General features: G+C 52.1%; 1 protein-coding gene across 4 annotated transcripts in view; it reads right to left on the bottom strand.

Moving 5' to 3' along the window:
* The window catches only part of IGF1R (insulin like growth factor 1 receptor), a 306,192-nt gene that overhangs the window by 237,399 nt on the left and 44,186 nt on the right, over window positions 1–24,607 (bottom strand). For all 4 annotated transcript variants that reach the window (XM_055556577.1, XM_055556578.1, XM_055556579.1 and 1 more), the window contains exon 2: window positions 9,556–10,101. In XM_055556577.1, the coding sequence (XP_055412552.1) occupies window positions 9,556–10,101 (546 nt within the window). The remainder of the gene's footprint in view (window positions 1–9,555; window positions 10,102–24,607) is intronic.

Raw genomic sequence — 24,607 nt, 5'->3', positions numbered from 1 at the left:
GGGTTGCTCCGTCTTCTCTCGTGAATGGAGGAGAACTTGAGGGCCGTTTCCCACAGCCCTGCTTAAAAACCTGTTCCAGAGCTTCTCTGACACAGTTACGCAAATGCTTCTAAAAGAATACCGGTGTATTACAAAATAATCCCATCACTTCTAGTCCACGGAAGAAGAGAACAAAAATACATCCTATAACCTGAGGAGCAGTCTAAGATCTGAATAATATCATCAACTTAGCCAGGCACAAGGAGCCATTCAGAAGCCAAGAAGTCAGGACAGAAACATCACACTGGGAACCTCAGGAACAAAGCTCTCTGCCTTTTCTGGACTCAGGGAATGTGACCAGTTTCCATTTGTCTCCCTATTACCACCCAATACCTTCTGGGGTTAAAAAAAAAGTCTTAATTTGAACACTGTGGCTGTCCAGGAAGTGCTTCTAATAATAGCAACCTTCATCTTGCTTTCTTTTTGTATCCCAGGCTCTATGCTTCCCAATTTTTTTTTTTTTTTTTTTTGGCCCCTTTTTACTACTAAGCCCAACTACCCGGTCTTGGGAGCTGCTAAAAACCATCCAAGCCCTTTTCATCTATCCGGAAATCCAGAATGGCAGCCTGGGTTCACAGATCTGCTGCCAAGGGCAGACGGAGGCCCCTTGCAGCTGGGCCCAGCTTCCCGGGGCTCCAGGGCAAGACGGCTCAGGGCCTGGGGCCACACGGCCTCGCTGCACCGGCCCCCAAACCTCGGCCTTCCCCCAGCCCCTTCATTAGGACTCGCAAAAACAAGCAGGAGATAGATAGCTCCGCAAGGGTCGCTCCATCTGCACAGCCTCAACGCGGAGTCCCCAGACACACTGCTTCTGTTCCCACCCCACGTGGGCGCCGTGGAAAATGGCACAAAGAGAGGAAAGAGGGCCGGGTGGCTGCTTGTGACCAAGGCCGAGAAACAAAAAGCGACTTCTGTTCAATAATGAGCTGAAATAGAAGCCAGGCTTCCGGGAGAGGGCCTGCATTCCTGCACAGCATTTTCCCACCCACCTGATCCCCTCAAACGGAAGGAAGACCTCAGGGAGGACAGAGGGAGCCAGTGTGTGTTTCCTGCACGGGGGGCGGAGGGTGAGAGGAGAGAAAGGAAACAAAACAGCCAAAGCAGGTGAAGGCACTGGGTGGGAGAACACAGGGGCATGCACACGCGCGTGTGCGCACACACACACAGCAAGTACTACCCAAAGAAGGGCGTGAACAGGCACACACTCTGCAGGGGGCACACGGAGAGCTACCTTGGCTCTGCGGGACCTGAAGCTGTCACAAACAAAAGTGTCCACCCTCGTTATCTTTACCCCAATTTGGCCCACTCGAACCACTTTGCTGCTCTCTGAGGAAAACACGTTTTTAAAGAAGATAATATTTAAGGTTAGTATCAAACAAGAATTTTGTTGCTGATGTTCTGAATTCTTCCCAACACCCAGCCTGCAAGCGCAGTAAGTTCACAGGGTTTGATAACCAAATAAATACAGTTCACCTGTGACTGCAGAGGCCCCCATCACCTCCCCATACGGACATCTGTCCTCACTGAAGGTTCTCTCAAGATACAGCTCATCTGGACACACAGGAATTTGAACAATTTGGATTAAATTAGCGAGACCCACTCCTACACTGTGCCACGCTATTTATGATCATTGAATTCTTGCAATTTAGAAAAAGTAACGCAGAAAGACCATAGAAGACACAGCAATAAACATACACAGTCAGAACGCTCAGAATTTTAAATGCTCTCAGAATGCAGCTCTTAGGCATGCAGTTTTTAGTTTTTAAAAAGACCAGCGGCTGCTACCATTTGCTAAGAACCTACTGTGTGCTGGGCACTGTCTGGTGCTTTCCAAACGCGGACCTGCCCAGCCCTGCTTCAGATGGGAGGCGGGGCCTGGCAGCCGCGCCTCGGAACCTGGGGGCATAGAGCAGGGCAGCAGAGCCCTCTCAACCCACAGCTGCTCTCAAACCTCCGCCATACGACGCCTTTGTCCATGCTGGAAGGCCGCTTATTCTTCTGAGCCCCATTTTGTACAAAATTGCATATTCTTCCAAATATCAACCTTAAATGCCACGATGGTCCACAGGGGAAAGCCACACCGTCCAGGTGCAGGGCCGCCTAAACATGCCCAAAGACCAGTGAGGTAGAGGGTGGCGGGCACGCTGTGCTTAGCTGCTGCCTCCACGACGCTGCCAGGGACGAATAAACACACTGGGAAATCAGGAGTGAGGCCTGGCCACTCACGGCACCCTGAGAACGGCAGAAGAGCCACCATGCTGGCCCTGGAGGAGCACCGTCTCCCCTGGACAGTCACCCTACCCTGTGCGTGCAGGCCCCAGGAGCCCCATCCCTCCCTGACCTGAGATGCCAGCTGTCTCCCCTGAGATCTGAGAAGGCTCCCCCCTCACCTCCCCCTGCAGGCCAGGGAGCTGCTCCTCCAGGGACTGAGAAGACAGGCCATCGGCCCACACAAAACCCAGCCCACCTGACAATGTCCAGCGCAGGCTGTGTTAGCCAGCGGCAGAACCCAGGATGGTCTAGATTTTGGATTTCCACCGGGGATTCCCTTCTTCCCCATAAAAGACCTCTGTGTGTGTGTACACTAAGTCGCTTCAGTCGTGTCCAACACTTTGTGACCCCTATGGACTGTAGCCCACCAGACTCCCCTGTCCATGGGATTCTCCAGGCAAAAACACTGGACTGTGTTGCCATTCCCTCCTTCAGGGGATCTTCCGACCCAGGGATCAAACCCATGTCTCCTGCTTCGATCGGCAAGCGGACTCTTTACCACTGCTGCTGCTGCTGCTGCTAACTCGCTTCAGTCATGTCCGACTCTGTGAGACCCCATAGACGGCAGCCCAGCAGGCTCCCCCGTCCCTGGGATTCTCCAGGCAAGAACACTGGAGTGGGGTGCCATTTCCTTCTCCAATGCATGAAAGTGAAAAGTGAAAGTGAAGTCGCTCAGCCGTGTCCGACTCTTCGCGACCCCATGGACTGCAGCCTAACAGGCTCCCCCGTCCATGGGATTTTCCAGGCAAGAGTACTGGAGTGGGGTGCCATTTCCTTCTCCAATGCATGAAAGTGAAAAGTGAAAGTGAAGTCGCTCAGTCGTGTCCGACTCTTCGCGACCCCATGGACTGCAGCCTAACAGGCTCCTCCGTCCATGGGATTTTCCAGGCAACAGTCGTCTTTACCACTAGCGTCACCAAAAGACCTCTATGTTTCTTAACTCCAGATTCCCGAGTTAGACACAGTGATAAACAGATGACTATTCTGTTTAATATCCTGTGTGTTGCAGACAGAGATTCTGTCTCCTGCCCCTGATGTTCCCAGAACACCCTGGCTGTCTCTCGCTTCCTCCAAGTCAGGGGCGCCTTCCGTCCCAGGACGGTGTCAGAGACTCCTCCTCCTATAGCCCGACTCCCAGACTCACACCACGTGCTAGGAGGAGGCCTGTCTCCAAGTCATGGCTCCCAGCTCCACTGCCAGCCAAACCTAAGTCTAACCCACCCCATGCACTCAAGTTGAGCAACGCAGTCCAGGACAGGATTAGCCACGGGCCCACACGTTCCACATCATCCCCACTTTAGCAGGCAATGTCATGCTGGCATCCACACATGGAAAGCAAGATAGAAATATTAACACAACAAAAGAAGGAGGCTTTTTAGGACAAAAAAAAACAAAACCAGAATGGTCTTATAAGTAGGCTTAACTAATGAAATGGGAAGGGACTCCAGAATATTTTCCAAAGACCAGGATTGCAAAAAGCACCCTAGGAGACATATTCTGAAAGCTTTTTCATCTCCAAGACAAAATCCCTATTAAAAAAAAAAAAAAACTCCTGAAGGGAGCGTGGGAGAGTGACACCTTAACTAGGTGACATCTAGCCAAGAATGATGCCTTTCAACAAGGCACGAGGACTAAGAGCTGGGGTCGGCTAAGAGGGTCCCAGGGACACAGGGGCATAAACTGCCTCTCCATCTCGGGAACAGGGTCACCATCAGGGAGCAGAAATGCCATCTCCACGCGTGACTATAAAAGGCAGAGAAAGGAGGCCCGGGGAATGTGACCCCCTTTCTAAATAAAGAAACCCCCACACTGGGCTCAGCTGACCGGAGCAGGGGCCTTCCAGGGGAAGAGAGGCCGCAACTGACATGCGAGCCAGAGCCCCCTGGACGGCCTGCCCCCCGCCCCCCACAGGACGTGCGGGACCCCCTCAGCCCTGTGCACACACAGGCTCTGCCCTGGCCCGCCACAGCAACACACAACACAGCATTTCACAGAACGAAAACGAGAAAAAGAAGAAGAATTAGCAGAACCATTAAGATGAAATAATGGAGACCCAGGGTCCCCTCACCTCACCTCAATCCAGAAGGTGGTTTACAGACACTAACAAGCCTCCACTTTCACCCATCGGGCCTGACACAGCAATACAAGCAAAGGAGGAAGGGGGCAAGTCCACCCCTCACTCCAGGATCACCCTCCTGAGGAGAGTCTGATAAAAACAGGAGAACCTACTTCGGGGGAAATACAGGATTCTCGCTGTTACACCACCTGTCTTCGTTTTAAGTCCCGGGCCCCGGTTGGTGAGACGGCAGTGAAACATGTTCCACTTGTCAATGAATGGAGCCGGTTTCTGCCTTCTCCTCGAAAGCGCCAACCTGTCTCCCTGGTTTCTCCTTTCTGAAGGCGGTGGAGAATGCACCGAGGTCCGGGCCACTGTCCCCAGACAACGCCCTTTGGACGGCAGGAAGGCAGCACCACAGCGAAGCCGGCCCGGTGGAGCTCTCGGCAAAGCCCAGGCCCACTCACTGGCGGCACCGTGATGTCAGGGACCTCACGGTGTTCACCCTGACCACTGAGAAAGTACTTGGAGACTAAGTCCAGCAGTAGGTTTTCAGATATTTTTTTTTTTTCTGGTTGGCAGGGGGTGCCATACTTGAAATCTCATACCAGAAACCCAGAAGGTAGGCAAACCCCACACAGGGTCAGGGCGTTGCACCGGGCAGGGAGAGAACTTCAGGTGCCCGGGGAAGTCCACCCTGTTCCCTCCCTGCATGCGGCCAACCTCCGGACGATAAAGAACAGCAGCCCCGGGCCAGGCTTCAGCTTTTGGGATGGGTCACACCCTCTCCACCCTTCCCCATCATCCCTGGCCTTGGATCATTCTGACCAGGGCAGGGCACGTCAGGGGTGACACAGGAAACGTCCACATTTTATAATCCTCGCGGCTCCTGGCTCGCCAAGCAGCTGCTCCACACCACTCTCTGCGCGAGGGGGGAGATGCATCTTCCTGACAACCCGTCTTTCACAAAGCAGGAGCAAGCTCACCCCTGGGGGATGGCCAGGCTGGCCACGTGTTGGAGGACATGCCCAGAATCTACTCAGCGCCTCAGACAGGCGTCTCCTCAGGAAGAGCCCACCAGAGTCCACCAAGCTCCCCAGGCCTCCAGCAGCGGGCAGCCAGCTGCTCAGCGGGGCCACAGACCGGCAGGCACAAGGCCAGGTACAAGGCCCGCTTCGTGGGCTCCTTGACGGATTCCAGGGAGAGCAGCCTGCGGGTCAGCGTGCGTGTGGGCAAGGCCACTGGGGCGAGGTGGACAGGCAGGGCGGCCAGGGAGAGGCTGTATCGCTGAGCCAGCAGAGGGGAGACACAGGAAGGCAGACGGGGGAAACACCTCGCATGGAAAGGGCTCGGTGTCCAGCTGGGAAAGGAAGCATCCACATGGTACCCAAGTGTCTGATACAGGAGCTCGGAGAACAGGAACGCTGCCCATGCAGAGGGGAATCAGGGAGAACCCTGGGCTGGAAGTGAGGAGCCAGGAAGACCATCAGACGCTGACACCGCATAACTGAGTGTTTCTCTGTAACATCTAAAATCTCACACACATCCTTGACTTGACACCTCTCTCCAGATATCCCCCCACATCTGTAGCTGAAATGCCCATGGGGGTCCAGACATGACTGGGGATGGTCTGAGCTGGAGATGAGGTTTGGAAGCCAGATGCGGGTGGGAGGCTGCTGAAGCAGCAGGTAAGATACTCCGGGGGAAAGGACGGTGGGAAGACAGCCCAAGGAGAGCAGTGTCTAGAGGCTGGACCTGGAAGAGGAGCCAGAAAGAAGGCCGCAGCGCGAGCAGGATGAGGACCAGCGAGGCGAGCAGGCAGGGAGGGCGGGGCCAGCGGTGCACAGCTCAGGGGGCACCACCTGCTCACAGCAGGGAAAAGCCACACTTGAGCTCTTTAAAGGCCACTCACCTCCTAGAAGTGAGTGACTCTCGCCGACATAAAACCACCCCTGGGAATCGGAAGATGGAAGCGGGCAGGGAACCCCCCGCACAGTAGCTTCTTTAATGGGGGGGGTGGCTGTCGACAAAGCCACCTGCCCCTGCAGAGTCAGGGTCTACAGAGGGGGATTAAAGGGGAGCATCAGGGAAAAACGGCCTATGGGCACCCCATAATTGAGTGTTTCTCTATCCTGTCAAAGATCTCACACACATCCTTGACCTGACACGTCTCTCCAGAAGCCCCCCACTCCGTCTGGAGCTAGCTCCGGGAAGGATGGGGTGCTTCTGTGCTTCCTCTTTTCAACTGGCCATCTTCACACTCACGGGGACCCCGAGGCAAACGTTCTATCCGGACTCAGTGGCCCCCACCTGGCTCCTCGGACGACCCCTCGGCTCTGCCTAGAGAGGTGTGGAGCACCGCAGCGCTGCAGTGCTCAGCAGAGAGAGGACTTCTGCAGGCCAGAACCCAGTGCCTTCCACGACATGCTCTGAGGCAGCACCTCTGGACAAATCAGAGCACGAGCTCCACCTGTGACTTCAAATCTTCTAGGAGCCCCATTAAAAACTGGAAAGAAACAGGTGAAACTAACTATGGTAATGCTTCACTCCCTCTGTCTAAAACATCATTTTAACATGTGATCAATACACAAAATATTAAGGAAATACCTTTTTCCCCCATATTATGCTCTGAAATCCAGTGTGTATTTCACACTTAAAAAAAAAAATCTCAATTCAGACAGGCCACAGTTCAAGTACTGGACAAGACACGTGTGGCTAGTGGCTACCATACTGGACTCCGCAGGTCAGAAGGGAATCTATGCAAAGGGAAAGAGTTCCAATTCAACTAGAAAATCCCTAAGAAACCTGCCAACCCTGGAGTTTTCAGGACAACCTGAAGGGAAGACAATTTCCCTGAATGCTGTCATTAATTTTAAATAAATATTCCATTGTGAAATCACAGAAAAACATGAGCAGGCCTGAGACACTGGCCCGGGAGAAGCTGCAGGGTGCGGCCTCAGGGAAGAGGGCGTCCGGCCAACAGGCCTGCCAGCATCAGACGCAGCGGACTGATGCCCGCCCCCCAGGCCTTTCTCAGGAGCCTTTCCCCTTTCTCTCTCTAATCCCCCACAGCCTATGACGATGCCACAGGGCTGCCCCATGTCACAGATGAGGAAACTGAGGGCCAGCCCGAGGGTGAATGTCCAGTCACGCTGCTAGACTCGGGCCCGAAACTCATGCCGCACCCCTGCTCCAGACTTCTTCAACAAGAAGCTGGACAGAATCCACAGTGAGACCTAAGTAAATGCTGACTGAATCACTGAACGAGTGCCCATCGAACGACTTTTAAGTAACACCTCCCTTTAGTACAGACCTTATGAGTTTTCAAAACAGTCTTGCACACACATTTGACCACCACTAAGAAATAATATGGGGCTGCCCAATGGAGCATTCTAAACATGGCTAACAACCGCACAGAAGGGCTGGCTGGTCCAAGGTCACCCCCTTACACCACACCCAAGTCCAAGGTCACCCCCTAATACCACACCCAAGTCCAAGGTCACCCCCCTAATACCACATCCAAGTCCAAGGTCACCCCCTTACACCACACCCAAGTCCAAGGTCACCCCCTAATACTACATCCAAGTCCAAGGTCACCCCTCTAATACCACACCCAAGTCCAAGGTCACCCCCTAATACCACATCCAAGTCCAAGGTCACCCCCCTTATACCACATCCAACATCTCTCCACGACACATGACACTTCATCTGAAGATGACTTTTTCCTTTAAAATAAAGTTTTTAAATGTCAAGACTATTTGAAAATATTCTGTGTTGTTTTCTCAGAACCAGCGGGTAAGCTAATGATAGGGTAGTGTTTTCATCAATCACAAATGTGACTTTAGCACAGTATTTTCCCCAACCCGAGCCAACAGGGATGCTCCAAGTGGTTCGGTGGTGTTCTCAGCTCTTCAGGTCCTGGTTGCAGCCCGTGGAGTCCCGCCCTCTCTGGACCAGTGTTCACCCGCCCGCTGATGGAGCGACAGGGAGTGTGAAAGCATGCCCTGTGTCAGAGCCTCCTTGCTCTGCTTCCTGGGCTGGCAGGAAGCTGAAACAACGCTACCTGTGGGGTCTGGCCTTTGCTCTGTTTATCTTACACACGTCACGGTTAGGCAAGCCTACCAATTCAGGATTTCTTGGCTCTCCGTGGCCAGCTGGAGTACATGGGCTCCTTGAGGCTCTAACTGGGCCAACCACTGAACTATTTATAGGTACCACTCTGCCTTCCAGCCAGCGAGGGGAACCCTCCTGGACAACAGAGCTAAACACTGCCGAAAGCAAGAAGACAAAGGCCCAGAGTCACGCTGCAACACCCAACAACCCAGTGCTCGAGGCGTGCATCACAATCAAGGATACTTAGAGGACATCACACACAGCAGACAGACAAACAAGGAGCTTCCAAACACCACCACCTGACCCCCAGGAGCAGTAAACACACTTCAAAGTTCTTTCACTAAGTGGCTTCACAAGATTTGCACAGTTCTTCAAGAAAGAGGTAGACAAGAAAGGAAGCAGAAACCTGGGGTATACAAATGAGCTTGCTGCACAGCCAGCTACCCGCCAGGTCAGCCTGAACCTGGGGCTCCTAGACACGGTCCAGAGCTCCTCTGCCAGCACCGCCCTGGCTATGCTCCATCATAAACCAGGATGTGCAAGCACTGGAACTTCATCATTAAGGACCAAGGACGGGCTGCAGCTCAGCACTCTCACAGGATGTGAGTCCGTCTTTACCTCTCCTCTACTCCGTAATAATCCAGGTGTACTCACGCTAAGGAAGCCCTGCGTTACCAAAAAACCTCCTTTCACACAAAGGATAAAAGACCTGACGATACATACACAGCCCCTGACTGGCAGAACTTAGGCACTTCTCAGCACACCGGGCCACCCTGCCCATCAGAAATTCAAAGCAGCAGTTCCACAAGCCTCCCACCCAGGAGTACAGCGGATGGTTTCTAGCGTGTCACTGGAAGGGTTTTCACAGCAGCTGACACAGGCTGCACCCACCAGTCCCCCGATGCGAAAAGAAGTGCCCTAAGATGCCACAATCTCATGGCAAGAAGCCCCCTGAGATGCCACACTCTGGTGGCAATAGAGCCGCACCCACCCGGGAGAAACAGGCACCCAAAGAGGAGGACGGACGAGGCAGGGGGTGGGGGAGGCGGGGGACCGAGGCCACAGCCTCGTCTTACTTTTCTGGCAGCGGTTTGTGGTCCAGCAGCGGTAGTTGTACTCGTTGTTGATGGTCGTCTTCTCGCACAGCGGCTTCTCCTCCATCGTCCCTGGACACAGGTCCCCACACTCCTTGGGGGGCTTGTTCCCCACGATGTAGTTGTTGGATGCCGCATCCAGGATCAGGGACCAGTCCACCGTGGACAGGTAGCAGAGGTCGGCATTCTTCTCGATCCGGATGGCCCCACGGGTGATATTCCGCAGGTTGTAGAGCCCGATGTCCTTGAGGTTGGTCATCTCGAAGATGACCAGGGCGTAGTTGTAGAAGAGCTTCCAGCCGCGGATGACCGTGAGGTTGGGGAAGAGGTCGCCCAGGCTCTCGAGGCCAGCCACGCGGAACAGCAGCAGGTACTCGGTGATGACGGTGAGCTTGGGGAAGCGGTAGCTGCGGTAGTCCTCGGCCTTGGAAATGAGCAGGATGTGGAGGTAGCCCTCAATCACCGTGCAGTTCTCCAGGCGCTTCAGCTGCTGGTAGTCGTTGCGGATGTCGATGCCCGGCCCGCAGACTGCAGGGACACAAGAGGGGAGGGCAGCACGGGCTTCAGTTACAAGGAAAGCACATTTCACAAACTAGTTCCCCGCCCGCCACACGGCCCGTCTCCAGGAATCCTACATTATCGTTAAAGAAGTAAGGCCCCCTTCTCACCACCGACTGCCAGAGGAGCGGGGCGCAGGTGGGCTGTCTGGGGAGCTCACTGGCCAGTTCTCCTTCGGGATGTGCCTGGTGTGGGTCAGAGCACTCAGCACACTCACCACTGCACAAGATGCCACCCCACCTCACCAACATGCAAACCGTAGCCTGGAGTCCAGGGCCACACAGGGACACAGGAGAGGGTCAGGGCTGCAACCCAGGCCTGCCGGCAGGTGCCCAGGCACACACGCCCTGCCCCCAGTACAGAGCGCAGTGCCCCACGCCTGAGCAACCAGCCCCCCAGCCAAGGGACAGCGGCCCACTGCTGCGCCAGCCTCAAGGACACCCTGCGTGTCCACGGAGGACAGGCGCCGGGCCTGTGAGGGAGGGACCCGGGAAGCACACGCCCACGTCTCCTGCTTCCATCTGACGTCGGCAGGTGGCCGCGGGCTCTTCCCCAGCACTGAATATAGACAGAAAGGCTAACTCAGCAGTGAGATAAGAACCTGCGATTTCTATGAATACAAGAAGTATCCAATTCCAACTTTAATAAAGAGCTTTCTTAATTGAGAAAGGACGCGTCCTGTAGAAAGCTTAGGTGATAGCAAGAAGACAATTAAAATCATCAATAATCTCAACATCCAAAGATATCACTAACTACGCCAATTATCTTTTCTCTATAATTTAAGGTAAAGGAAACCGGACAATAATAGAACGTTTTCAAACATACTTCCTTCATTTCATATGAACCTGTTACCAAGTCAACACCCTTCCACGTCACCATTTTATGAAGGAGACGGTAATGGTAAGATGTAAGCATGCACCATGAGTTCGTTTCTTTCTAAACCGATACCCTACTGGAGAATATTCAGGTTACCTCCATGCTTCCACATCATAGACAACAGTCCAGTGGACATTCTCTGCAGATATTCAAAACTATTTTTTGAGGATAAATCCCTAGAAGTAGACTAATGTCAACACTGGAAACTGTTTTTAACTTTTAAAGTTCTAGACAGAGACAAGCAGAAAAACCCTCGGTTACTATTCTCTCTCAAAAGTGTTAATAATCCCCAGCCCTCCCATTACAGTTCTCACAGCGGTGTTTCCTGATTGATGTAATTTGTTAACTTGTGAAGCTCCCAACACACACAGCACTGCAGGAGACACAGACGCCATGCAGGAGGCTGGTGGGGGAGGACGGAGCTGAGACCCATGAGAAACAACCACCAGGCAAAGCAGGAGGGGGTCGGTGTGTGCACACTGCCGGCCCGAGCCATAGGCGGGCGCAACCAGAGGCCGGGAGGACAGGGGTGGTCCTGAAGCTTCTGCAGAGGGACGGTCCTCCCTGTGGCACGGCTCCTGAGGGATGGTCTTCCCTATAGAAGCACCAAGGGGCACTCTCACACACAGCGGCTCCTGAGGGATGGTCCTCCCTATGGCAGTGCCAAGGGGCACTCACACACACCAGCCCTGAGGGATGCTCCTCCCTGGGGCAGCGCCAAGGGGCACTCTCACACACCGCAGCCCTGAGGGATGCTCCTCCGTGTGGCAGTGCCAAGGGCACTCTCACACACAGCAGCTCCTGAAGGATGGTCTTCCCTATAGAATGCCAAGGGGCACTCTCACACACAGAGGCTCCTGAGGGATGGTCTTCCCTATAGAATGCCAAGGGGCACTCTCACACACAGCAGCTCCTGAAGGATGGTCTTCCCTATAGAATGCCAAGGGGCACTCTCACACACCGCAGCTCCTGAGGGATGGGCCTGGTTTAGAGCTGGGTGTAACACGCCAGAGGCCAGAGGAAAGGCAGAGCCAGATACAGTCATGGGGCCGCCAATCAGACGGCCGGGGGTGAGAGGAGGCAGAGGGAGGGAGTCCGGCCGAGCACAGGTCCCACGGGGTCACGTCTGTGACCTCAGGAAGGAGGCCTGTGTTAATACTCCTGGGTGAGAGAGAAGCCACGCCAAGGCGGCTTCTCAGAGAAAGACTCAGTGAAGGAGAGGCGGAAAGGCAGAACAGAAGGCAACCCAGCGGGGCCACAGCCACAGCTGGGCAACCCGACAGAGCGAGGAGGGGGAAGCAGGGGACCCCAGGTGAACGGCAGGCAAGCCGCGAAGACCTGGACCCAGCAACTTCTTCATCTAGACCAACTTCCCCCTTGCACTGGTGAGAAAAAGCGGCCTCTCGGACAGAGGAGAACAGGAGAAAGCAGACATCGGAGAACATCCGCAGCGGACGGAGGCTGCGCTGGGCGCTCTGGATGCGCCCATGTGTGCCGCAACCGTGTGGGTCTCAACAGCAACTCACGGCAGGCGATGCCACCGCCTCCTGAAGGAGGGAGCCCAGCTCGAGGGCGCACACGTGCAACACACCAGCCCCCTCCCTCAAACCGGACACAAGGCTTTTAGAGCATCTCTGCCCTTAGCATCCTCCCCAACAGGTCATCTCCAACCCAGCCAGCGGGGCTTCCTCCCTGGTCACAGCACCAAAGGGCTCAGCAAAGCCCCTGAGGACACCATCAAAGCCGAGGACAGTCTCAGGGCTCATCTCACTTGGCCCCGGCAGAGTCCTCTGGCCTCGCCGCCTTCTCTAGGACCCTCTGGTCCCGCTCGCCCACCGTCTGCCCTTCCTCTTCGCCCGACCTCCAAGTGCTGGCCTCCCCCTCGCCTCCCCCGCCGTCACCCAGGGCAACAGGCTTCTTGCGTCCTGGGCCCAGAGCCCTGAGCTCAGCAGGAGAACACCCACCTGCCCACTCCCTGGCTCCACTTAGGGGTCTAATAACTCATGTCCTCCCCACCCAAGCCTGCCTCCCAAGCTTCCCTATTTGGTCGCTGCCAGTCCCATGCCTGAACTGCTCGTATCAAACACCAGAGTCATTCCCGACTCTGTCCCCTACCCCACACCACTCGGTACCCAGTGGAGCAACGACTCCTCTTGGGCCTCAGGCTTATTGAAATGTCAGAGAAAGACTAACACTATGCTCCTACTTACATAAGGAATCAAAAAAAAAAAAAAAAAAGCCAAACTCATAGTAAGAGAGTAGAATGGTGGTAGCCAGGGGCTGGGAGAGATGTTGGTCCCGCGGTACAAACTCCCCAGTAGGGCTGGGGGCGTGCACACACAGCCTGATGACCACACTGAACAGTCCTGTATCATATATACTTGCATAGACACATGCAGAAGTCCCATTTTGGGAGGGGATGGAGGTGTTAATGGATCTGACATCAGCGATCATTCTGCCATGTATACATAGATCTAATGACCACACTGCACACCTTAAACTCATGTTTATGCCCTGTCTTAATGTCAGTACCATCTCAGACCTCCTGGCTGCAGCTCCCGAGCCTGTGGGAAGCTGAGAGGCTCAGGTGGTCTTCCTGCCACAAGGCCCCCTCTCTGCAGCACAGCTCCTCACCTCCGCCACCCACTCCTCCCCATCCCGGAGTGTGTCCACCCTCCCCAGGACCAAGGCCTGGTCCTTCTTCCCACACTGACTGCTGCCACAACAGCACTCAGGGAGGACAGGAAGGGATTTTCCATGGAGCCCACAGTTCTATCTGCAGAGCCTGAAACCGAGCCTGTGTGCGGTCCACACGCGCTTGACACACGCGCGCAGTGAGGGTGCCTTTCCCCACGCCCATCTGTCTCCGCCCACTGCCCTCAGTCTCACCGGAGCCACCGCATCCCTGGCCTGGACGACAGCTTGCCCAGGATCCCACCCTGACCCCGGGCCGTCCCTGCCTCCTCTTCGAGTATGTTCCCGCTCAGCGCGCCGCAGCCCCCAAGCTCCTTCCTTCACCCCGTGCTGTTCAGAGCCCACGCCCCCACCCCAGCCCACGGCTGTCCGGTTCCCACCCTGAGCCACTCCACTCAAACGCCCCCTCCTCGGAGCTGTTGCCCGCACACCAAGGCTCCACCAGCCTGCCCCTGCCTCCCCTCCCTCATTTCTCTGTGTCACCCATTTCAGAGCACTCTGCAAGCCTGCAAAGTGTCAGTACCTGAAAGGATACGTTTAGCTATTTCCCCCCGAAGGCAGAGGCTCTGCCCTGCATGCTTCCTGCTCTGTCTCCCAGGCCTGGCGTCAGGCCCACAGCTGCATCACTGAAGACGGGCTGCCCAGCAGGAGCCAGGGGAGCTTCAGGGCTGCTTCCCACCCGAGTTAAGTCAGCTGAGGGGAAACGGAGACAGCAAGGTCTCCATCAGGTTCTGCCCCTGGAGCACTCTCCAGCCCAGTCATACCACCCAGCTTTGAGCCATGACTCAACGTGAAAGTCTTTTCTTGTTTTGTACGATTTATTTCTTCCTAAGGCTTCAGTTCAGTTCAGTCGCTCAGTCGTGTCCAACTCTTTGCGACCCCATGGACTGCAGCACGCCAGGCCTCCCTGTCCTTCGCCAACTCTCAGAGCTTGCTTAAACTCATGTCCATTGAGTCGATGATGTCATCCAACCATCTCATCCTCTGTCGTCTCCTTCTCCTCCTGCCCTCAATCTTTCCCAGCATCAGGGTCTTTTCCAATGAGTCAGCTCTTTGTTCCAGTGGCCAAAGTATTGGAGTTTCAGCTTCAGCATCAGTCCTTCCAAAGAACATCCAGGACTGATCTCCTTTAGGATGGACTGGTTGGATCTCCTTGCAGTCCAAGGGACTCTCAAGAGTCTTCTCCAACACCACAGTTCAAAAGCATCAATTCTTCTGCGCTCAGCTTTCTTTATGGTCCAACACTCACGTCCATACATGACCACTGGAAAAACCACAGCCTTGACTAAACAGACCTTTGTTGGTAAAGTAATGTCTCTGCTTTTTAATATGCTGTCTAGGTTGGTCATAACTTTTCTTCCAAGGAGCAAGTGTCTTTAATTTCATGGCTGCAGTCACCATCTGCAGGGATTTTGGAGCCCAAAAAAGTCTGTCACTGTTTCCACTGTTTCCCCATCTATTTGCCATGAAGTGATGGGACCGGATGTCATGATCTTAGTTTTCTGGATGTTGAGTTTTGAGCCAACTTTTTCACTCTCCTCTTTCACCTTCATCAAGAGGCTCTTTAGTTCTTCGCCTTTTGCCATAAGGGTGGTGTCATCTGCATATCTGAGGTTATTGCTATTTCTCCCAGCAATCTTGATTCCAGCTTGTGCTTCTTCCAGCCCAGCATTTTGCATGATATACTCTGCATATAAGTTAAATAAGCAGAATGACAATATACAGCCTTGACATACTCCTTTCCCAATTTGGAACCAGTCTCTTATTCCATGCCCAGTTCTAACTGTTGCTTCTTGACCTGCATACAGATTTCTCAGGAGGCAGATAAGGTGGTCTGGTATTCCCATCTCTTGAAGAATTTTCCTCAGTTTGTTGTGATCCACACAGTCAAAGGCTTTGGTGTAGTCAATAAAGCAGATGTTTTTCTGGAACTCTCTTACTTTTTTGATGATCCAACGGATGTTGGTAATTTGATCTCTGGTTCCTCTGCCTTTTCTAAATCCAGCTTGAAAATCTGGAAGTTCATGGTTCATGTACTATTGAAGGCTGGCTTGGAGTAATTTTGAGCATTACTTTGCTAGTGTGTGAGATGAGTGCAATTGTGCAGTAGTTTAAACATTCTTTGGCATTGCCTTTCTTTGGGATTGGAACGAAAATTGACTTTTTCCAGTCCTGTGGCCACTGTTGAGTTTTCCAAATTTGCTGACATATTGACTGCAGCACTTTCACAGCATTATCTTTTAGGATTTTAAATAACTCAACCGGAATTCCATTACCTCCACTAGCTTTGTTTGTAGCGATGCTTCGCTAAGGCCTACTTGACTTCGCATTCCAGGATGTCTGGCTCTAGGGGAGTGATCACACCATCCTGGTTATCTGGGTCGTGAAGATCTTTTTTGTACAGTTCTTCTGTGTATTCTTGCCACCTCTTCTTAATATCTTCTGCTTCTGTTAGGTGCATACCATTTCTGTCCTTTATCGAGCCCATCTTTGCATGAAATGTTCCCTTGGTATCTCTAATTTTCTTGAAGAGATTTCTAGTCTTTCCCATTCTATTGTTTTCCTCTATTTCTTTGCATTGATCACTGAGGAAGGCTTTCTTATTGCTCCTTGCTATTCTTTGGAACTCTGCTTTCAGATGGGTATATCTTTCCTTTTCTCCTTTGCCTTTCACTTCTCTTCTTTTCTCAGCTATTTGTAAGGCCTTCTGGGACAACTGTTCTGCCTTTTTGTATTTCTTTTTCTTGGGGATGGCTTGATCACGGCCTCCTGTATAATGTCACGAACCTGTGTCCATAGTTCCTCAGGCACTCTGTGTATCAGATCTAATCCCTTGAATCTATTTGTCACTTCCACTGTATAATCATAAGAGATTTTATTTAGGTCTTACCTAATGGTCCAGAGGTTTTCCCTACTTTCTTCAATTTAAGTCTGAATTTGGCAATACAAGTTTATGATCTGAGCCAGTCACCCCCCAGTCTTGTTTTTGCTGACTGTATAGAGTTTCTCCATCTTTGGCTGCAAAGAATATAATCAATCTGATTTCAGTATTGACCATGTGGTGATGTCCAGATCAGTCCTAAGGCTTAGCACTTAAGAACTGATGCTTATGAACTGTGGTGTTGGAGAAGACTCTTGAGAGTCCCTTGGAGAGCAAGGAGCTCAAACCAGTCAATCCTAAAGGAAATCAACCCTAAATATTCATCGGAAGGACTGATGCTGAAGCTGAAGTTCCAATACTTTGGCCACCTGATGCAAAGAGCCAACTCAATGGAAAAGACCCTGATGCTGGGAAAGATTGAAGGCAGGAGGACAAAGATGCAGCAAAGGATGAGATGGTTAGACAGCACCACCAACTCAATGGACATAAATCTGAGCAAACTCCAGGAGTTTGTTAGTGAAGTGACCCCCATGGGGTCAAAGAGTTGGACCTGACTTAGCAACTTAACAACAACAATGCCCAATCTAAACACTCATATTCTTTCCATGCCATTATAAATTAAGTATATTAGTTTGCTCCTAAAAAACAGGAGTTTTTATACAGGAGTACTTGGATGTAATTTATTACTGCTGTATTCATACTGATATTCATATATTGATGATATTAGCAAGTGTTAACATGAATTTGTTTGTGATCATTTTGAATAGACCAGAAAATTCAGTACCCAGGGAAAGACCATAAAGACACAAAACCCAAGTCTACTGAAACTTCCTACGGCCCCCAGACAGATACGGGAGGAATCCCGTGATGCCGTCCCAGGCCCCTTCCACGGCCAGTATACACCACTCCCACGGAAGCCGCACTTCAGGGCCGGGACCAACAGCTTCTTCAGATCAAAGCACTGCCTCGCACTGGACACTTTTTAGCCATTTACAGAAGAAAAAGGAAAAGGCAAGAAAAACTACCCACTTCTTGAAGAAGAGACAAGTCCAAGGCAGGACCCAGCCACCAGCTGGTTCGGATTCCACGAGTGACACTGTTGGTCTTCGGGATGTTCTGTGATAGGAACTGAAGAGGAGAAAACCCAGCTGGACCACGAGTGACCACACCGTGCTCAGAGGGCGCAGACCACAAACAGGGAAGTGAATACAAGACGCTTCATCTGTGCCGCAAGATAACACAAGTGCCGAGGGAGGGAACGCGCCGCACTGAGAAGGGAAGGCACAGCCTTGCTGCTACTCACTGGCAACTAGAAAGAGATCACAAAACACTGCTTTTCCCTTCTCAAAGAAACGGAGAGCCAAAGAACTCACAAACCTTAGGAAAGTCGCTGGCACGCGAGAGCGCAGGCTGGCCTGGGAAGAATCATGGAAGCTCGTGGAGTTGAAGGCAAGTAGGAAGCGGAGAGAAAGAACACAGCTGGAAGACAGGGGCAGGGGCCGAGGGGCAGCCCCAAAGCCGGTGGACAGCCGCAGCAGAAGTGAAATAGGTGGGGAACCGATGGGACAGGGAGCCGGGGTGCGGGCAGGTGGGGACTAAAGTGCCGGCGGGGGCTACCCCGCAGGGAAGGGGCCGGAGCGCGGGCAGCCAGGCTGGCGAGGGACATGGGCAGAGCTCACTTCCCCTAAGATGCCATTTTAAACAGCCTTTCCACCGACAGAAACGCTACTCCCCACAAATTCCTCATCAAAACATCAAAAGGCAGTATTTCTGCTCTAGGGACTTGAGTAAATGGCATAAACAAACTATACATCTTTGGAAAACAAATCCCTAAAAACTGCTCATATAAGAAGGGCTAATGAAAAGCATTTGGCTGAGAAAACCCCCAAAAGCTGTGTATCTGGCTATTAACATTTGGAAAAGTTACACAAGAAATTCAACTCCAATGCTATTGCATGCTCTGCATTAAACACAATCCTGGGTCCTAGAAAAAGAAAACGAGTGACGGGTCTGAGCCCTGGAGTGTGCTATGTGTGTATATATATATATATATATATAGCCTGGCTCCTGACCCCAACAGCTCATACCACTCCCATCTCTAAGCCTCATCTTCCACACCTGCAAAATGGGCAGCTCATACCTACCCCACTGAGGCTGTCAAAGGATCAGATGAGGACTTCTGTGTTCCCATCATAATAGGAAGCTTGAGGCAATATTACTATATAAATTAAACATTGATAAAAACATTCATCTATTGTGTTGCCCCAGTCTAAACATAACCAATATACCGCAATGGGGAGCAATGAACAAAACCGTGGATTAGCCTTCTAACACCAGCTTCACTGAAGGACAGCCAAGGTAGTTATCTCATTAAAATGTTCTCCACTTTGATCACCTCTTCTTTAAAAACATGGGACAGCCTTGGCTGTACTTGGAAATAAAAGACATCGGGAAGCATAATTAGCATCACTTTCCTGCAGGTCTAGAGGCAAATAAGGAAAAAGAAAAACCTGTTCAAAGAAAGCCAGTTGTCGTCTCTGGTTCTGGTGGGAAAATCCTACAAACCAAACCTTCTGTCTCAGCCCGCGGCCCATGGTAAGGGTTCTCTACTTCCCTTAAGATGAACTCTTCGGAACCAGTCACTGAGTACTACCAAAATTCCCTCCAGACCCTATCACTCTGCAAGAGCCAGGCTGAGCCAAGAGGTCAGAAGGGGACTCATGTCTGTCACTGAGCTTTGTATAAGGAGATACAATAACCACCTCTCGGGCCAGGGGCAAATAAAACAAGATAAAAGTTTTAATAGTCAATGAGCAGGGCTCGGGGATCGCCAAGAAGGGAGCCAGGCCTCCCACCTCTGGGAGTTCAGGAAGCCTTCACAGGGGAAGGGATCGCTAAGGATGATCTGAAAGGTGAGCAGGGTCTTGCCAGGAAAGTGGGGAGGGGAGGGGAGGCACACACCTGGAGGTGGCTGGCAGATCAGGGGAACCCCACGGGTACCGCCCGGGAGACAGGGAAGAGAACAAGGGGAACAGCAGACCGGATGCTGGAAAGCAGACTGAGACAAGCGCTCAGTAGGTCAGCTTCATTTTGCAGGCCGATGGACAGAATTCAAGACCCTGAGCGTGCATCCAAACCGCCTGGAGGGCTTGGGAAAAGAAGACGATGCAGGGGCCTGAGAACAGGCATTTCCAGTAAGTGCCTGCTGGCCTGGGTACCATCCTGTGAGAACTCGTGCCCCAGAAAATAATCCTTTAAGACCCTCACCTAGCAGTACCTTCCCCCCGACTATACTCGCTATGTGATGGACGACGCGCCTGTCCATCTGTGGTTCTCAGTGTGAATTTTACCAGAAAATCCCCACAGGAAGCCCACAGACACTATGCAGAAAGCACAGCAAAGATGAAGAAAAAGGGGGCGGAGGTGGAGCATCCCTAGCGCTCCCCGATCTACCCAAGGCAGCTGAATCTGCAGCCCCTTCTCTGAGTCAGCATCTCAGCACAGCCTCCGGGAAGTGGGAGCATGAGTCTCTTTCTGCCCACTTGTCAGCAGACTGCAACAACCAAAAACTCAGAGGAGGGGAGAAAAGACAATGTTGTGATAACAAACACTACGGCTATTCCAGAGTTTGTTAAAATAGAATTTTCTGTGTAAATGTAAACAGATACAATTCATGTTAAGCCTTTTATCTTCGTGTATCAATGAGAACGTATTTGTACTGTATATGTACGTTTATATTCTTACACAGACTACAGACCCAGGCACCTGATGCCTTCAATAACTGAAGGCCATCTTCAGAAGGTAAGGGATTGCATTACACACGTGACTCTGGGGACAGAAATTAAAAATTAAGTGAGATTTTCAACGTGCAATGAACAAATGCATTGCCCCCTCCTAAGAGCCATGTCTACTACCATGCATAAAAGCAAACCTAAAAACGCATGCACACGTGAGATGTAGTCCTGAAGGCTCTGAACGTGAAAACAGAGCACTGCGATGTGGCACAGAAATGACAAAGACCAGTAAGGTGTTTACACCCTGCCTGCCAACAGAGCAATGCAAGCTTCACCGGGAGTTAATTCAGAGACCAGAGACCGGCGCGAACACAAGCCCCAGCAACCCCATCACATAAAGCATCTGGAGCCAGACAGGCTGCTGAAGAAGGAAGCAGGGTTTGCTTCCATGGAGGTGCACCAACGGTTTTCCTGGGTCTTCATTAAAAACAGCTTTGCCTGCTCTGACGGTTACTCCAAATTCCTTTCTGATCTTAAAATATCGAAAGCCCGATATTCTTTCTAAGTCTCTATGTTTTAAAAGTGCCTTCATGAGAGCCTCCCATCCTTTCTAGTTATTTCCAGTTCTGACAGCTGGCTGCCTTTTTGACAAAGCAGCACACAGGGACCAGCCTTTCTTGGTTACAGCTACCCACTCAGGCCCCCACAGGCCCTGTGGGGCCTCCCCACTACCCAGGCGGGTGGGACAGCACCCCAGCCTCTGAACCCTGAATCTGTGCGGCCAGCGGACGATGCTGGGGGGCCCAGGCCCTGCTTGAGGTGTGGGGCTGGTCCCAGCAGAAGGAAGCAGACGTGCTACAGCCTGACCCGCAAAATAAGCGTTCTGTCTGCCTTCTCTTCCCTCTCCCTTATGATTTCAGGTTTCCTACTCAGGAACGGGCAAGCCTTCTAATGAGAATCAGCCCTGTGGCCCCCATTCCATCTCATCATCTTTTGGGAACACCTATCACTGCAGTTAAGAGTTCACATCCTCGTTTCAAGAGTATTGTCCTAGTCTCTACAGTTCTCCGGTTCCCTCAGTGACCTGCACTCTTTCAACCAGCCAGCTATCTAGACAAACTGATGCTCAAGGCAGAAAACCCACACACCTGTTCCCTCTGCACCGTGAGGCGACTTCTCATAAATGTGGTGTTGAAGGTTAGTCCCTTGAGTTGCTGAATCTTTTTATCTTGATTGGGGCCTTTGATGAGAGGGAGGAGCACCGGGTCAGTCCTCAGAGACCAGGTAACTCTTGGTTACCTCACCACACTTCCAAGACAAGGGCTGCGAGGATGTGCGGATGTATCTGGCTACAGGAAACCACCTGGGAACATCGAAAGTTAGGCAACTGATGGACTAGCGTGAGAATTCTGCCCTTGAGTCACTCGGATGAAGTCGGCCACAGTCTAGCTTGCAGAAATGCAGCCCTGTAAGTAGGGTCCTTAGCTTCTTCCCACTTTATATAGAGACGTGTGCAGGGCCCACCTGTCTGACCACTTACACCTCTGGTGTGCTCAGAACCCATTTCCACGGAGGACTCTTCCTGAGGCCCCTGTGTGTGCCCTGGTGTCTTCTGGCTGTCCTGGGCACAGCATCCCCACCCCAGTCATGCCTGGCCTGGCAGCGCATTTCTCAATGCCCCACCTGTCTGAGGCAGGGCTGTGGCTGGACCCGCCTTCCTTCCTGCCGGGTCCTCCTGGGTCCTGGGTGGTGGACGGACTGCGTACCCTGCGTTAGCTGTTCTTATCAGAGCGTCTGGAGGCTGGTCGCATCCCTGACTCCTCCACTGAGGCAGGCCTGGCGGGCACCCTCTGCATTCAGGATCTCTCTCTCCACGCCATTGGTGCCTGGACAGCAGCCTCGAGGAAGACACTCCCCGCATCCTTCCAGGAGAAGACACCCCAACCCAGGGCACCCCCAGGCCTTGGCTTCCCAAAGATCAGTGAAACGCCTTTCTCCCAAGCAGTTCAATCCCACTCTGCGCCAGATAACAGCCCGACACCCCAGCCGCCAGAGTAACCCTCCCTGTGCTCTCGGAGTATCAGCCAAAGATGAACAGAAGAACACCGCTGCAGAGAACCCACAGGCCATAAACCATAAACCATCATAAGACACAACGACCTGGAAATTGGGGATTTTTTTTTTCTTTCTTAGTCTGAGGACTTTTTAAATTGGTAGACTGGGGGGACACTAGACTTCATTTACAGTGCCTTGTTAAAAATCTCATCACATCCTTGTCAACAAGGTAAAACAAGACAAACTACATTTGAAGAGCTTGGTAAATGCACAATTTACCCTTCAAAGTGTTGACTCGCGAATGGCCTGAAGAAGGTCTCTAGTGGAAGGCGACAAGGCTCTTTCTGTATGTTTCCACATTTTCATCAATTACTTGAGCGATGGCACAGATAAAATGTTTATCTAATCAAGGATGACAAGTTTCCAGGAGAGATGGCAAATGCATTGGATGACAGAGTCATGAGCTAAAAAGATCAACAGATTGGAATTGCAATAGAGAGGAAATAATGTTATTTGGACACTTGGGTGCAAAAAAAGAAATGCACAAATGTAGGAGGTGTGAAAAAGACTTAGGAGATTTAATTGGATATAATTTCTGTATGTGATGATGGGGCGTTGTGACTGCCAAAAAAAAAAGCCAGGCCGTCTTAAGACTATACTCAAGGAGACTTTGTAAAGTAAGGGGCCAGAAGAGGAGTCCCCAAAATGGGGTTTCAGCCTCTGCACTTCAAAAGAGAAGAGAGGAAACGGGAGAGCACCCCAGGGACAGCCAGGAGGAACAGGGCCGTGAAGAGTCTATCCCACGGGGAACGGCTGCAGAGAGCAAGCACACGAGGGTCCCAGGAGGAGGCTGGCTGGTTCCGTGCAAGGCAGAGCGGGAAGGAAAACGCAGAATACAGAACCAACGCAGCACAGGGGCTTCAGGTTCTGGGTAAGAACACACAGTAGGATTTATTTGAAGTCAGAATGGGCTAAAGAGGTGACGAAGGTTTCTGTGGACCGGCACATTTCAGAGACTTTGTAAGCCTGACTCTACCCACTGCTCGTAACTGCGGGGTGACATTTGTCCTGTTCACAGCTGAGAACACTGACCACCAAAGGACCCGCCCAGGATCGGTCTGTCACTAGGGCCCAGAGATGGGGCTAAAATACGGATCCCCTCACACAATTCTGAGCAGACAACTCCTTTTGAGAGACAGTCCAAGGCTGGCAAGGATGCTACTGCCCAGGGCCTGTCGCCGAAAGAGGGGTCCTTCCACAACTGGTACACCTGGAGAGCCACCTGCCCAGGCTCAGAGGTAGAGACCTTAGCTTCTTCCCACTTTATATAGAGACGTGTGCAGGGCCCACCTGTCTGACCACTTACACCTCTGGTGTGCTCAGAACCCATTTCCACGGAGGACTCTTCCTGAGGCCCCTGTGTGTGCCCTGATGTCTTCTGGCTGTCCTGGGCACAGCATCCCCACCCCAGTCATGCCTGGCCTGGCAGCGCATTTCTCAATGCCCCACCTGTCTGAGGCAGGGCTGTGGCTGGACCCACCTTCCTTCCCACCAGGTCCTCCTGGGTCCTGGGTGGTGGACGGACTGGGTACCCTGTGTTAGCTGTTCTTATCAGAGCATCTGGAGGCCGGTCGCATCCCTGACTCCTCCACTGAGGCAGGCCTGGTGGGTACCCTCTGCATTCAGGATCCTTTAAGAGCCCCTCCTGTAAGAGCCTCACAGATACCTCAACCCATGTGGAAAGGCATGAAATCCTGTGGAGGGGGAAACTGCTACTGTTTCCAACCTCATACTCCAAGGAAAAGCATACGCTGTCACCACAAGTTAAATCCACTGCAGAACGTCAAATTCTTGTTTTTGTTCACAAGCCACGGAGAAAAAATAAAGACAGAAAACACATTCTGTCCAACACCAGGCCAAGTTCTCCCTGGAGGAGAGAAGTGGGGCTCACAGATTTGGAACACAGGATCTCAACTGCATCAGACGACCGCTGCTCTTCATCCCGAGTTCCCATGGAAGCACATGCCCACCTTTATCTCAATTCTCAAACAGCTTTCCTTCCACCTATCAGTTGCTCTTTATAAACAAGTCAAACTTTCCTCTGCAAGTCACAGAGAAGCCGGCCCTCTGGAACTTGGTACACACACTCTTTATTTGGTGCTGAAACTCAGACCACACCAAGATGCCCTAATGTTGAGAGAGTTACCACCCAATGAAAAAATCTATATGTTCTTTC

Source organism: Bubalus kerabau, chromosome 19 (genome assembly GCF_029407905.1).
Source record: "Bubalus kerabau isolate K-KA32 ecotype Philippines breed swamp buffalo chromosome 19, PCC_UOA_SB_1v2, whole genome shotgun sequence".
Classification (NCBI taxonomy): Eukaryota; Metazoa; Chordata; class Mammalia; order Artiodactyla; family Bovidae; genus Bubalus; species Bubalus kerabau.
Note: the sequence above shows the minus strand (reverse complement) of the source record. Positions and strands in the feature narration are given on the sequence as shown.